The sequence below is a fragment of the Ptychodera flava genome, chromosome 3 (assembly GCF_041260155.1).
Source record: "Ptychodera flava strain L36383 chromosome 3, AS_Pfla_20210202, whole genome shotgun sequence".
In the NCBI taxonomy this organism is placed as follows: Eukaryota; Metazoa; Hemichordata; class Enteropneusta; family Ptychoderidae; genus Ptychodera; species Ptychodera flava.
In genome coordinates, this window is record NC_091930.1 from 40,999,433 (window position 1) to 41,014,721 (window position 15,289).

Genomic DNA, 15,289 nt, shown 5'->3' on the forward strand with positions numbered 1-15,289 from the left:
GCTTGACCTCCCTCGGTTCATCGCGCATGATCAATGCAATCTGTAAATATGGCGGCGTAGTGGAACACGTTCAGCGTCGATTTCCAAACATGTTTCTGTGCTATACGATGTGAGACGACTGTTGACATGTCTGCATCTTCGGTCGTTGTTCTTGGAGGCGGCATAAGTGGTCTTGCATCTGCATACTACCTAGCGAAATCATCAGCAGCCCGTTTTCAGAAGGTGCGGACGTGGACTGTCCCACGCTTTGCTCTAGCCCTGCGTACAGGTCTGTGTGTCCCAGCGTTATACGGCCTCTACCACAGCCCTGTAACTGAGGACTCTGTGGTCCGGATCCGGACCGCAACGAAAAAAAAACGGCCTTTTTGGCCGAAATTCTACTCTATCAGGGCAAAATCCTTTCCCTGCCTACCTTTACCTCCTAACCGGGCCTACCCCAGAAAAGATGCGATCAACTTGTAAACGTCCAAAACCGCTCGTTTTCTGAAACATAACGTACTCGACAAGTTGTTTACCAATGGAGATCGCCATTTTGAATCTCGCCAGTTATCTCCATAGACCGTTGCAGGGCTGTGGTGGAGGCCGTGTAACGCCGGGAACACACATACCTGTACGCAGGGGGCTAGCTTTGCTAATTCTGCTGCTGCTTGGTAGCTCCATGGTGTAAGGCCTTGTGATGGACGTTGTCAAGTATGCTGCCACGGAAGTACCTAGCTTGGTACTCCTGTAACAGCACATACTTGACAAGGTGGTCCCATTTGATTTTTCTTTTTACAAAGCAGTCACAGGGCTGTACGGCTGAGTTTAGGTACAGTCTGTAATTGTAATGTAAAGAGAGTAATCACAGGCCTGCACGTTATGTAGACCATGTCACAATGGAGGTAATAGACTTTCGTCTAAACCCTATTACCTCCAGGCTCCATGTGTAGTCAAGATCTCAACGTCTTTCGGCCTTCGTCTGACCATGTACGTCAAAAACGTCGTTATTTTTGCACGTGTAGACCATAGACATAAAAAAGACGTCCGTCATGGGACGAAGGCGCAGAAGCCTCAGTCTTGGGGCAATACTAGCTCTGTCTAGCTGCATTGATTAAATCAGATGTAGAGTACAGCAACGTCTTTACTTACGTGGTATTCTCTTGCTGTCGCCTCTATACCGCGTAAGTAAAGACGTCGCCGTGCTCTACATCTGATTTTAATCAGATTGCACAAGCTGCAGTGATGTAGTCAACCTTACGATAGCTAGGGGTTACATCACTGTCTGAGCTGAACCATGTTCAGTGATGTTAACTTATACCCGATGCCTTTCATCAACTTACCGCCCTGTGTGACTCTAAAAAATAAATCGATGTAAAGTAACAATGGTGTACAGCTATCGGACGTATCCATAGCAAGCAGAAGAGAGTAGTAATGGGGACTTGCTTATGCTGATATAATACAAGTTACAACTGTTTGTGGCTAATTGGTTTTCAGATATTGAAATGCTGAGATTGCCTAGGCTACTATGAATGCATACCAGTACCATTGCATCAATGGTGTGTTATGGTTCACGTATAATAGTGACATTTACAGGTAAAGAGAGGAAAATCTAACATACTGTACTTGACACAAAAAGAACTATAGTACAACCAGCTCTGTTTGGCTTACAAGTCACTGTAAAATAGAATGGATAAAATAAATTCACATTGGTAATGACAAAGGGATTTCCCTACATTATAAGCTGTTTCAATAAAACGAGCTAATATTTATTTTTTCTGATTCTGTCTAACTACATGTACTACCAGTTTCTCAGTAGCATCATCAAATAGCATTTTTCTTTGGTGAACATAAGCAACAGACAATTTGTTGCAAGTACATATGAAGTACAAGTAATTCCCTGCCTTTGAACTATGTAAGTGACAAAATACTGATTCACGTATACCCAGGACTGCAAGGTTCCTCAGGAGTCATGAATATAGTATTATTCTATTTCAATCGTTCCTTTTGAATGTCTGCATTGCGATATTACAACAACAATCTCAAATGTAATTTTGCACCATTCTATGAACTGAGTAAAACATATTGAATTTCTAGTGTGTGTGGTAACACATGCCAGTTGCACCATGACATGACTTGTAAATCTTTTCTTATTCTATCCTAGATAATTCTTCTAGAGGCCAGCAGTCGGCTTGGTGGATGGGTCAACACAACTGTTAATGAAGATGGCGGTGTATTCGAACATGGACCACGCAGTATGAGACCCGCTGGGGTGGTGGGAAGAAACAGCCTGGAACTGGTAAGTGAAAGGGACATAAGCTGTAACTTGTGGCAAGTTTTTCAGTATTCTGCTTCTGTATATCAACTACCGTGTCTGACCCTAATCCGTTTGTCATGCTGAAATTTCGAGTATTCTTTTTGTCAACACAGCTTGCATGTGTGTAGTGATCATTGTTTATTGTTTACAAATGAATTCTAGTCCGGACTTGAATACAATTTTCAACAATAACAATGGAGATTATACTCATATAGGTTGTGTTGATATGGTAAATACTTGGCATTAAATTACAGTTTAGGGATTCAATGCAGAAAGTGTAGGGAAACCACAAAACAAAAGTTCTGAAAAAATAGCCAAAAGATACAGCCTATGGAGATTGAATCATGCAACTAAAGTAAGCTTTAAGCAAGAAAAGAACTTCAACCTTTTGAAATTCTGACTTTTCTACTGAATTTCCTGATTGTTTTCAATTGTGTGGAAGGACCTGTTACAGGGATTGGTGGTGAAAGAATTAAATTATCATTGTAGAGCCATTGTCTGCCAGTTAATGTCTCTGGATTACTGGTCTTTTATAACTTCTTGCATCTTTCATTTTAGATTTCTGATCTTGGCCTTGCAGACAGCGTTGTTCCTGTACTTCGTGACCACCCTGGTGCAAAGAAACGTTTCATCTATGCAAACCAACAGCTGCATCAACTGCCTTCCAGTCTGAAATCACTGCTGACAAGAAGGCCGCCTTTCTCAAAGCCTCTCATTTCACACATTCTCAAAGAACCGTTCATCAAGGAGAAAATCCTGGACGATGAAAGTGTTCATGATTTTATCAGGAAAAGGCTGGGCCAAGAGGTAAGATAACACTCTCCTTCTGTGGAGTTTTTTTAGCCCAATCCTAAAATACTGACCTAATATATTAACCCTCATCCTGCAAGGCAGTATCACTTCCCTAGATCTGCTGAGTTGGTAAAAAGCGGTGTTGAGCCAAATCTATGTATACATGTTTCACCAAATTAGAACTTTGTGTTATTGCAGGTTTAGTCAGTAAAATGTATGTTTACAGCAGTGTGTGAAATTAACTTAAAATGCATGCTGGTCCGAAGGACCATAGCAAAGGGAATCTACTGGTCCTTCTTGATGTATGTTGGTCCAACAGAAAACTGACAAAAAGCCCTTCAAAAATGTACTTTCAATTGAAAAGAGCTGATAACATGGTACATATCAGTCTCTCCTACTCTGGTTTTGTTATATAATATTGATACAAATAAATGAACAAATATATATTTTAAAATTTAATCTTTTTTTGCTCAATAATATATGCCATGACTACAGGTAGGTATCACCAAGAACCAGATCTCTATGGAAAAGGTTTTATAGTTCATTCCAAAATTAACATGGGAAAAAGTATTTCACATTAGGGGAAGGCTCCATTAACTTTGATGGTACCTGAAACCCGAGTTGCTGCCTGCCAACTCGGGTGACAAACAGAAGACTTTTAATCCCCAAGGTGTTAATTTTCCATTGTTGCGATTATCTTATCGAGCTGGTGCTATGATAGGAACGTCAGGGCTGTAACGACTCACTCAATACCACGGGCACACACATATGCTTGCACATGGAACTATGTTGACAGGAAAAAGTGAACTGCCCTTTTTCAATGCAAGTAATCTAGTTTATTCTTTAATTTAGGCTCTAAACTAAGTTTTAGAATTATGGTGAAACAAAATATTGTTCTTCGTTCATTTTCATTCAAGTTTCCTATTTTCGGACGCTTCACTTCAGTAACGCGCATTGATCGTATATGCAAATGTGATCAGCACAGCATGAAACGTTCTTTCCATGTGGCGAGATTTTTCTGCACTTGCAAACAACTTAACGAGTGAGTAAGGACTCCAAGAGCTGCGCGTATCCTGTGACATTACATCTCGTATGGAGCGAATTTAAGTCAATGAATGCTAGCCGGATCCGTCTGTAAACAGTATGGCCACTCGTACATATTATAAGAAAGGAGAAATAGTAGAGGCAGTTAACGAGGCCGGTCGGCGGACGGCACAATTTTCAGTGATTTAATTCACGGTATTAATTTCACAATAAAACGAATTCGCAAGCTTACCATTGATTTTTGGTGATGTTGAATATAATTGAAAAAGAGAGCTAAATTCCAGTGTTCATGTTTGATAAAATTCAAATTGACGACACCCAACGTCAACCTGTACGACCCCGTATGTGTACAACACAGCTGCAGTCGATTAGTCGATCGTGACACAGTAAGCTTACACATAATGCAATATCGGTCGACCCACAGTCCCTCTATCCATGCATTTCTGCAGTTGTCTTTCCTATTCTGCTCAGTTAACAGACATGATTTCACAGAATATTACACAGAAAACATATTTTATCATATTTGGAGGCACTGAATACTAGCATTGCAAGAGAAAGCGACGACAAATTTTCCGGTTTGATTCCAGCCGTTGCTTGTGCTACGTCAACACACTCGCAGCGATCAACCCAGAAATTATCGCACACTATCATCATTTACGATGGGAGAAGGATCACGAAAAACAAACATCGGTTTCAAGATATGATGATTTCTGTCTTCGTGTCGTAGATAGACGCAGAGAACACTTAATAGAGCCAAAAACAGCGAAAATTCGAGAAAAGCGTACACACAATCGGGGACTGTGGCATGCAGGACAAACCCAAGCTACGCATTATCACGTGACTGCCCCTCGTATCGTGGTTTGGCTGTGCGGTCCAGGGCAGGTGATTGACACCTTTTACAATAGGCGTTTCCAGACCGGTGGATAGACAGAGGGGTGTGGTACGTACGTTTCAAAAGTACGCAAAATGAGACCAAGTAATCGTTTGTTTATTTAGATTTGATCTAAAACCTCCCAAAACCAACAGATAAAGTCCTACTCTTACGCAGAAAATCAACGTTTTCAAGCGTAGACTCCCGCGTAGACTTTCCCTTCCGCTTAACCACGGCCCCTCCACAAAACGCGATGTAGATCTATGATCGACTATGGATGGATTGACGTGGCGTTTCAAAAGTATGAAAAATGAGACTCAGTAACTTTTGGTTGCTTTACATTTGATCAAAAACCTACCCATCAGACAAGGCCCAACTCTTACGCAGAAAACAAAAGCTCTGGAACGTCGACTTTCTCTTCCGCGTTTGAGACTTTCTTCTCTTTCGCGTTTGAGAGAAACAAACGTCGGCTTTATTCGGAAATGGCCGGCTATTGGTGGGCGTAACGTCAGTCCAATGGTAAGCTGCACCCGATGTGAACGTCGGAATAATTCGGGCTGTAGTCGGGAAAGCAAGGATGACCTCGAGAGCGATTCCCAGTACAGTACACGTTCGCAGATCGCGGTACTACAGGCTGATACTAGATAGCAACAAGTTCACCGCGTAAATTGCTAGACTACATATAGCCACATAGGCTATCTCCGGCTTGCAAGACAACAAATATCAAAATATTATTATCAAAACCAGAATTTCGGGGCTAGAGAGCGAAGCCGGCCAAAATACGGAAGTTGCTGGTCAATTTGGCCGCATCCGGCTAAAAATGAACACGCGGATTCAAACAGAGAGGCTTGTTGCGATGGACAAGTAGCCTTTGGCTTTTGACCAGAAAAATAAGTGAGTGTTCATTGATAATTCAAAGACTGGATCCGTTGACACCAAAGTTTGCTCGTGACTTTCATTGCATTGCATGCACCTTTCCGCAATGTGAGTCTGAACTGAAATTGAAAGAGTACGTTTTAGTAAAAGTCCTGTTTTGTTGTGCTGATTTTCGCTACCGTACTTTCTTTTATAGGGGTATAAACATTCATACAAAAATAGCTTTTGGTATGCAAAATCAGCGTACGTTAATTAACTGCTAGTATTGTTTAAACAGCATTTTATTTGAAAGGGATTCTATAGTACCATTGTTTTTGTAAACTCTTCATGCAATTTTATGAACTAAATGATGACCTCAAAGTAACAGCAAGTGCTGGACGGCACTTTTAACGCTGGTCGGAAATCATGAGTGCCGGACAAGAGCCGTCACGGCATGGGCCATGCTAAAAGTAGTTCCGGCAGTGCTAATGTTTTGTTTACACTAAAAGATAATCTGTTCGCATATGTTGACATAGAGATTAATCCTCTGATAACCAACTCGGGTTACTCGGGTACGTCCAAGTTAATGGAGCGTTCCCCTCATGAGTTTTCATTCCAATTAATATGAAAAAAATTCTTTCAGTCCTCATTTTCAATTAACATGGGAAATAATTCCAGTTTTCATTTCAAATAAACATGGGAAAAGTCTTTCAGTTTTCATCTCATATCTCTACTACATGGGAACAAGTCTCAGTATTATATTGCGGTTCTTAGCGTGTTCCACTGCGATTTTATGAACCTCTGACTAACTGTACGTGTGAGACTAAATTCGAGAGTCTAAAGTTGTCAGTACCAACCACAAACGGATCCTTAGAATAAGTTGAGAAAGCAGATTTACAAGATATGCCGCTACCTAACGGGCAGAGAGATCACCGTATGTAGTGCTCGTCGGCATGGCATGCAGTACATACATCTTCGACTTATCAAGTAAAAACCAGTCGCGGAACTCATTCTGCCATGCATGCCGAAAAGATCGCGGTTTTTTTCTTTCTGGATTAGGCAAAAAAAAAATCAATAATAAATTGTGCTGCACCGATATCGTGGCTTTTAAAAAAAGATAGGTAGGTCGACGAGGATTTTTTTTCAAAATATTTTTATTTTCAAATATGCACTTTTTCAGGGGTTCGGGGCGATCAAACACTGACTACAACATTTCCAGAAAAACGTATCATACATATAAAAGGAATAAAAACGTAAGAGACATCCTCGTTCAAGTAATCTCAAACGCCAAGTAACGAACACTCGATTTTGCGGGTTTTTCCTTTGTTTTTTTTTTAATTCCGTGTTTACGTAGTTATAAAAAGTTTAGGGTCGGCGGGCACAAAATAGGGTAGGTCGGGTTATCTGAACAGCACAATTTTTTTTCTTTGGCATCGTATTCCCTTCTTGCCTGTTGCTTCTCCTTGTCGTTTGTTTTTTGTATTCTTCTTTTGGGGCTCACACCACATATTGGTAGAGCAATTAGAACAGCATAGTCAGGTCGCGCACGTGTGACAGCAGACTTGCAAGACCTATGACCTTCTAACAAACTTTGTTAGTATCAAAAATTGTGATTGGTCAAAATAATAGCCTGCATGTGAAATCGGCCAATGGTTCTACTCCGGAATAAAAAGGACGCGTGGGTTCTACAGACTCAGTACGCCCAAATAATCACGTGATGCCGGTACAAACAAACCCACATGTGTACTAACGCGTATGGAAATACACGTACGTCTATGCGCGTTTGCGCACATGGCTTTGTTTGTACCGTGGTCGATTCGAATTCCGGGTTTGGCCTATTGCGTGCGCTATTTTAAAACGTTTTAGCTACAGCAGCTGTCGTTCTCTGTCCGAGGAGTTGGTAATTCGTTATGTACTGCAGTAGCAAAACTAGGAAAAACAACTCATGCAAGCGGAGCTGGATCGGACCAACAAATAGTTGGATATATAGCCAAACAAATTCGATTTCAAAATTATTATGTGAATTTTGCGCTGGTCCGAAGGACCAGTGGTCTGGAAAAACTGCTGGTCCGTCGGGATTCTGTTGGTCTCGGACCAGCGGACCAGCGTTAATTTCGCACGCTGGTTTACAGTGTCTCTGTTTTCAGGGACCTTCAAATATACACGTCTGTCTTAAAATGCAACATATATGATGTAGGGGACACAGCATGCATTGGTGGTTTTAGCCAACTTGAAATTTGCAGAATTAGGGTTAATTTTTAGCTCACATTTGGTATATGTAAACCAAGGAGAGCTCATATGGTACAGGTCGGCGGCATCTGTATGCCTGTACATATGTATGTATGTATGTTAGTATGTGCGGATGTATGTTCGTCCACATCAAAAACTTCAAAACTGCAGCACCTACCATCTTAGTAATTGGTGTACTAAGGTGCACCCAGGAGTGGAGATGTGAATTTGTTCAAATGAACATGTCAGCGGCAAAAATATGTAAATGAGATAAAAAAAAGGGAAAATCTAACAAATTGTTAAAACTCTGTAACTCACTTCTGAATGTCAAAGGTCTATCAACTGTGTCTTTACATATTTTACATTATTTCATATTTGTTCCGTCTTAAGTTAAAAAACATTTTTAGTTCTTGAATAATCATCTTGAGCTGCTGTTGCATATTTATTAAAGTTTGATTTGCTTTGTTTGTAAAAACACTGTTATTACTGGTATATTTTAACAATTTAGCAATGCATTGTCAGTGCTGACCACCATGCCTGAGTTTTTGTCACTTTCAGTTTGACATATTTCCCTTGCCTCATATTAACAAATCAAATTTCAAACGCAATTTTATAGTGTCATTTGTATCTGTCAGCGTAACTTCTCTCTTCAAATTGCAATAAATTTCAGTAAAAAGATGTCATTGAGTGAATACGTTCTATTCGGTCGATAAATTTTGATAATATTCAAGTTCAAAAAAATGTCTATCCAAATTTTTATGTAGACATTTTTCACATTTTATGTTATCATTTGATCACAGCTGGCCGACTACGTCATTGATCCACTCTGTATCGGTGTGTTTGCTGGTGATGCCAGGCAGCTGAGTGCCAAGTCCTGTTTTCCAGTCATTTTCAATCCTGCAAGGCAACACGGATCAATCGTCAAAGGGGAATTATTCGGCAAGAAAGGTAAAAAGAATCTTTTAGCAAGAGACCAAGTCATAGTTCCTGTGTGTGCATCATACATGTATATCAATAATTCATGAACCTCATGCTTAATCCTTACAGTCAGCTTACAAAGTGCGCCCTCTATGTCCGATGGTGTGCCTGTAACTGAAGTATGCACGGAAGTACTGCATAAATATCTGATCATGTTTTCTCTGCAGTAAAAAGTCAGTCACTATAAATTTGATTATACCGTTGTGTAATGTCATATTAACATTCCCCAAATCACGTTTTTGATAAAAACATATTCTCAGAGTCGTCTATTCATAAATTATTCAGACCCTGTGCCCAAAGACAGCTGTGCCTTAGTTCAGAGAGCAAGGAAAGAACGATGGCCAATATGGACACTGAAACAGGGACTACAAGGACTGACAGACACCCTGGCAGAAACCCTAACAACAAAGTATGGGGTTGAAATTCACAAATGTGCACCTTGTACATCAATGGAATTTACAGCAGACAATATGGTTAAGGTAGGTATATGAATCATTGTGAGATTTTGCTTAGATTAAGCTATTTGGTAATTTGATACTCAGGGGCAAATAAAAAAAATCAGATTCATAAATTTTGGCATATTACAAAATAGTGTGTGATTGTTGTGAAAGCTGTGCACACAGTTCAAGGTAGAAAGTGCCGTGGGGACAGACACTCGGACTCTCAAACTCTTACAATTCTATATCTACCACTTGTGGGAGCTCATTTTAAAGCTCTTGGTGTAAGAACAATTTTCACTGTCTTTGTTTTTCGAAAGTCTAAAAATTTTGTTTTATGTTTCCCCATGGAGTTAACACAGGGTTGGCAGCCATGTTGAATTGCAAATATTGGTAAATTTGATACTGGTGTGTAGCAAGATATTGCCCTAATTTTGTCAAACCCTTGTTGCTTGCAAATATAACATACCACAATACTTTTGATTCTGTAATTTCTTGTATGTTTCGAGATGCTCCATCATCTTCTCAGTGCTGCTTTTAAACCCAGAGTGGAAATTTGCAAACAAAATACTCACTGTACTTCAAAGGAGAGCAGGGGATATGACTTTCCAAGCTCACAGGTTAATGCGGTTCGGAAAATGGATATTTTGTCACTGTATATGGACTTGCTTTGTGGTAAATCTCCATCATCATTGATGTGCATAACAATATCTGTCATCCTTTGCATACAAATTGTTCATTCGTGCATTAGATCAGCTCTGAAGACAAACATTTTGATGCAGATCATGTCATCAGTACCTTGCCTGCCAAAGGTAAGCCATGGTTAATTTCTATTTCACTGAAGTGTACATCCTGTCCTCCTTCTCTCTCTATCTCTCTCTCTTTCTCTCTGTCCGTCTTTTCCTTAACCCTTTCACCACTATGGTTTAGTCCAAACCCATTGTTATCAATGGTGATTGTGGACCTGTTTACAGGAATAGGGGTGAACAGATTAACATATCTCATTAGCATAATTTTGTACAGATATTGACATGTGCATTTTAAATGCAAGTAGTGCCTGCTCATCAAAAGATGCAGTGTGTAGTGCTGTTTGAAATGCCATCAAAATCGTAAGATGTTGTGTGGTATGAGTGTATCCAATGGATATAGTAATTCCAGTGTGTGACAGTCAAACTATAAACAACTTTTTGCAAACTATGAAAAAACTTGTTGCAATGGCCTTTGACTTTGCCAGTCCAAAAATCGGTCAATGCAAGTCTTTGAAACTGAATGATGCAAGCATGACCAAGAAGATGATATTGAGTGTTCGTCTGACACGTATGTACCAACCTGGGTATCACCAATTACTCACAGGAAATATGAATACCATGTATGCATGTTTATTTCTGTCATAATTCATTGGGTAGTTTGGGACTAGCTTTGACCAAATGACCTCTGAACTTGTGACCTCATGTGAAGGACTGTCTTTCTGAACAACATCGATTTGATATAAATACAGTAATGCAATTGATATGTCTCTCAATTCTCAGAAATTTAATTTGTGAGAATAGCAAATGTAGTGCAGTTAACTGTATTGAGTGTTGTTGTCCATCAAGGTACATACATTTTGAGGCAAACTACAAATGTACCTAAAAGCGTCTGGGGAAAATTGAGAAAGAAACAATTGAATTCTGTGATAGTAATGATCACCATACTTGTGTTACTGTTTCAGTGTTAGCCGCTGTCTTACCAGACGAACACAGTTCCCTAGCAGAGATTCTAAATAAAATAGACAGCGTGACGGTGGCTGTCATAAATTTGGAGTTTGAAGGTGCTGTTCTACCAGAAGAGGTAAAGAATTCTTGATTATATCTATCAGTTAATATTACACATGTGTTCTTTAGTTTGATACTTTGTCGCTATTTTTTAGCAGTAACACTGAAATCTTTCTACCAAGCGCACCCATTAGAAATAAAAATGCCCATAATAGCAAGATGTCCATATTAGAGAGGTAAAAACCATTGAAATTTTACCTCTTTGCTTGGGAAAAAAAATCAACCGGTGTAATAGTGTGATATCATAAATAGAGACATGTCCAAGAGTAGACAAAATCCCTCCATTATGAAACAAAACACATCTCCTGTACTTACCTCTATATTTGTAATTTGATAGGGTCTTTATAACAACAATAGACTGATAGAAAATTTTTTGTCACCTCTGTGAATGTCAATTCTGACAATGTTAAAGTGAAAGGGAAACATAACCATTATCATTAAGTCATTCACAGTGTATCTGAACAATTTGCATAAGATTGATTTATCTGTGATTAAAAACCAATGCAGAGTTATAGCTTTGTTGCCATTGACATGTAAAAACTAGAAAAATATAGACAACTTTGCAATCAAAGTTTCTTTTCTCTATGTGGATAGGGTTTTGGATACCTAGTACCGTCCTGGGAAAGGTCAAAGTTGCTGGGTGTTGTATATGATTCCTGTACATTTCCACAGCATGACAGACCAGGGCCAGGGACTACCAGAATCACAGTGAGTATTATCCCATTGATACAGCACACATGAAGATCTGGTTTTCAAATGCTATCTATGGAAGAGCCAGGTGCTAGCCCAGTTTTGCGAATGATTGAACATATTCATGTAAATAACGTGTCATTATAATATCAAGTCAATTATGATAATTCATGTAGCTTATGTGGCTAAAGACACCACGGAATCAAAGCAAAGCTGCCTTTGATAATATCACAAGTGTGGATGGTCTAGGAAAGGGGCATTGAACAGCGCCTCTTGAGTCAAGTTAAAATTCTGACAAGTTTAGTGTCAAATTCCTGCAACACATTTCTAACTCACATGCTCCTTGCACATGTAATCATTTTCTTGTAGTGCATGATGGGAGGTCACTGGTTCAATGACCTTTTTGGAGAAGCTGATGGAGTGAGTCCAGAGTTTCTGCTGAACACTGCCTGGAAACACTGAAAGATCACATTGGCATTGCAGCCACCCCTTTGAAGTCTCTGGTCACAATCCAAAAGGACTGCATCACACAGTACAGAGTGGGCCATAGCCAGGTTGTTGGTAAGCAGAAGTGTTATTGTGTCCCCTACCCATCCCCCAACCCGCCTGCCGAGTGAGTTTTGACATATACATAATGCTAACACACTGACTTAGCTTCTTGCAACTTCTTGTGTGTTATTCAAGCGTACAAACAAAGAGAGTAAAATTGCTAGCAAGGATATTTTTTGCACCCGCTCTTTTCTGTAATTAGACAATTCCAGCAAACATTCACAGAATAGCAAAGTGATTTTCTTACGTCATCGAAAAATATATTTTCACCCATAGTTTCTTATTAATCGACAGATGTAGATGATCAAAATGTAGCTGAAGTTCTGTTGTTTGCTGCTTTTCAAACACGTGACGACTTACAAGTCACAGCTATCAACATGAGCAATGGTAGAAAACCATATTTGTTGCATGCTTACATCACATGTTGTAAACAGATCTGGGCCATGATGAGTTAAATCTGCACAAACTCCTGACTGCAGTCACACCATTAGGTATTACAAAGTTATTATCAAAGTGCATGCTTAACTCCTTCACTTCATGTACATGCATTTGCAACATCTAGTAAGCAGTTGTCTATATCTGTGTTCCCTACCCTGTAGATGAAATAGACGATTACCTTACAGCAGAGCGGTTGCCACTGATGATCACAGGAGCATCTTACAGGGGTGTGAGTGTCAATGACTGTATATTCAACTCCAAGAAGACTGTGGAAAAGCTACTTTGTAGGTGATCAGTGAAACCTTGATAGAGCGAACATTCTGACTTCACATTCATTATATAAAGATACATGTGATTGTGAGGTGTTTAACCGTCAAGTATAATTCCAATCTTTATGTGGCATTTCAATGGGGCAGTTAAAGTTGGAGTAACAAAACCATTTGTTTTTCTTTCACCTCAAATTCTAGCACAGTTTTGATTTCAGTGGCTGAATTGGCACTCAACAGGTGAATTACTTGCATGAAAGTTTTTGCTAGGACACTGGAGTAGTCATGACAATAGAATGAACTGAATACTCAGGACATGGATGGCAAAATTTTAAATTGATGTCATCTGAAATTCTGTTGTATATGTGTCTTTTTATATAACAAGGCATGTGCCTAATGATTGTTGATCTTTTTAAATTGTACAGCCCATTTTCCTTGAGATATTGGCACTGTTTAAGTTTTCATCATTGTTATCATGACCTTCCAATAGGACCTTGTATACATCAAATTTATTGAGTTGAAACACAGTAAAACATTTTATTAGCAAACACAGAATGTTTGTCATTTCAGAAGTGACTCACAGTGAGGAGTTTTACCCAAAATGACACTGCTAATGGTGGCCACAGTCTCTCTCATCTTTAGACCAGCTTCTAAGGTCATCGGTCATCAGTTGAGCACGCGGTAGATCTATGTGAGTCTTATGTAACCATTTGCATACTGTGATGTGGCATCATGTCACTGTACAAAAGTTGACATAAGGTAAATGTGTTTCCTATCACATGATCACGATACAAATGAGGTACATCAGGCCAGCCGCTACAAACAGCTTCACTCATGGTGAAAATAGGTGACTGAATCCTAGCAAAGGGAAGGTTCGTGAAGATGTGTCTCTGTTTTTTGGTCACAAATACCCCTACTGTTTTATGAGCTGGGCTATCTGGCATCGTCAAAAGTTGTAACAGGGTAACCTTGATATCACTTCCCGTCAATCTGATTCTGAGCACAAACCACTAATCATAGCATATACATAAAGTGCTGGTTTGTGAATAAAAACAAATGAGAAACATATAATTGACACCCGTGACCTACTGTGTGAACTCTTCAAAAATTGCTCCGGGATATCATACACTACTTTGACAAATGTGTTCACCAGTTACATTAACACTTCAGTGTGTGAAGACATTATTCCTAAAACTGACTCATGGCACATAAAGCAATGCTGTAAATTTTGTAGAAGACTTGAAGAGAGCTGATAGATTTGCAGGTGAAATATTTAAGCAGACCCAGCAACGGTATGTCAATGGATTTGACCAGTTCACGACATATTTGCACAAGCAATAGCGAGTGCATATATAAAGTGAACTGGTCAAATCGAGTGGTATACGTGTCGCTGGATGTGCTATTATATCATAACAGTATATTGAAATTCTCGTTTGGAACATCAAAAAAGGATTTGCTCTTGCCCAGAGCTTGACCGTGCTTTATCACGAATATAGCTTGGTTATTTTACCATCTCAACAGATCAGATTGCTGTATTTGCACCATCAATATACTGGTATGATATAATTCATGATATTCTTCCATGATATGTTGTATATATTACACTGTCAGTGGATGTACATTGATCTGTGCAATAAAAGATATTGACACAATAGCCATCAATTGTTTTGTTTAATAAACATACTCTGTTGTAATGCTTTGATATTTGATGGATATGCTCCTCAGTGTTCTCCCCAGAGCATTATAGAGTAGTGGCTTCTACTCTTTAATATTTGGTAAACAAAAGAAACTCATTACCATAACAATTACATTTATTGTTATGTAAATTAGTCAGTACTCTATAAGTTTTTCTCCTGGGAGCACTGCTTCTAACAATGCTCACATTCAGATTTATTCAAAAAGCGCTAAATTTGTTTGTTTGTTTTCATCATTGTTCAAGTATTTTTCACCAATCCACAATATCAATTTCACACTATGTGGTATGCAGATTCCTAATGCTAGCCCTATTCACATTAGGTGAAATGATGATGAAT

General features: G+C 39.3%; 1 protein-coding gene across 1 annotated transcript; it reads left to right on the forward strand.

Moving 5' to 3' along the window:
• The first annotated feature begins 32 nt into the window (after nt 1-32).
• Nucleotides 33-14,960, forward strand: LOC139130031 (protoporphyrinogen oxidase-like). The gene is made up of 10 exons (XM_070695749.1): nt 33-222; nt 2,141-2,275; nt 2,852-3,100; nt 8,885-9,032; nt 9,348-9,541; nt 10,251-10,311; nt 11,211-11,329; nt 11,908-12,021; nt 12,373-12,564; nt 13,152-14,960. The coding sequence occupies exons 1-9, from the start codon at nt 127-129 to the stop codon at nt 12,463-12,465; spliced, it is 1,209 nt and encodes a 402-aa protein (XP_070551850.1). The 5' UTR covers nt 33-126; the 3' UTR covers nt 12,466-12,564; nt 13,152-14,960.
• Nucleotides 14,961-15,289: the final 329 nt, after the last annotated feature.

Excerpts from the sequence above, each read along its gene's own strand:
- LOC139130031 (XM_070695749.1), top strand. The coding sequence starts at position 127 with ATGTCTGCATCTTCGGTCGTTGTTCTTGGAGGCGGCATAAGTGGTCTT. Across the intron at positions 223-2,140 it reads CAGCAGCCCGTTTTCAGAAG|ATAATTCTTCTAGAGGCCAG; the intron begins GTGCGGACGTGG and ends ATTCTATCCTAG. Across the intron at positions 10,312-11,210 it reads CAGTACCTTGCCTGCCAAAG|TGTTAGCCGCTGTCTTACCA; the intron begins GTAAGCCATGGT and ends TTACTGTTTCAG.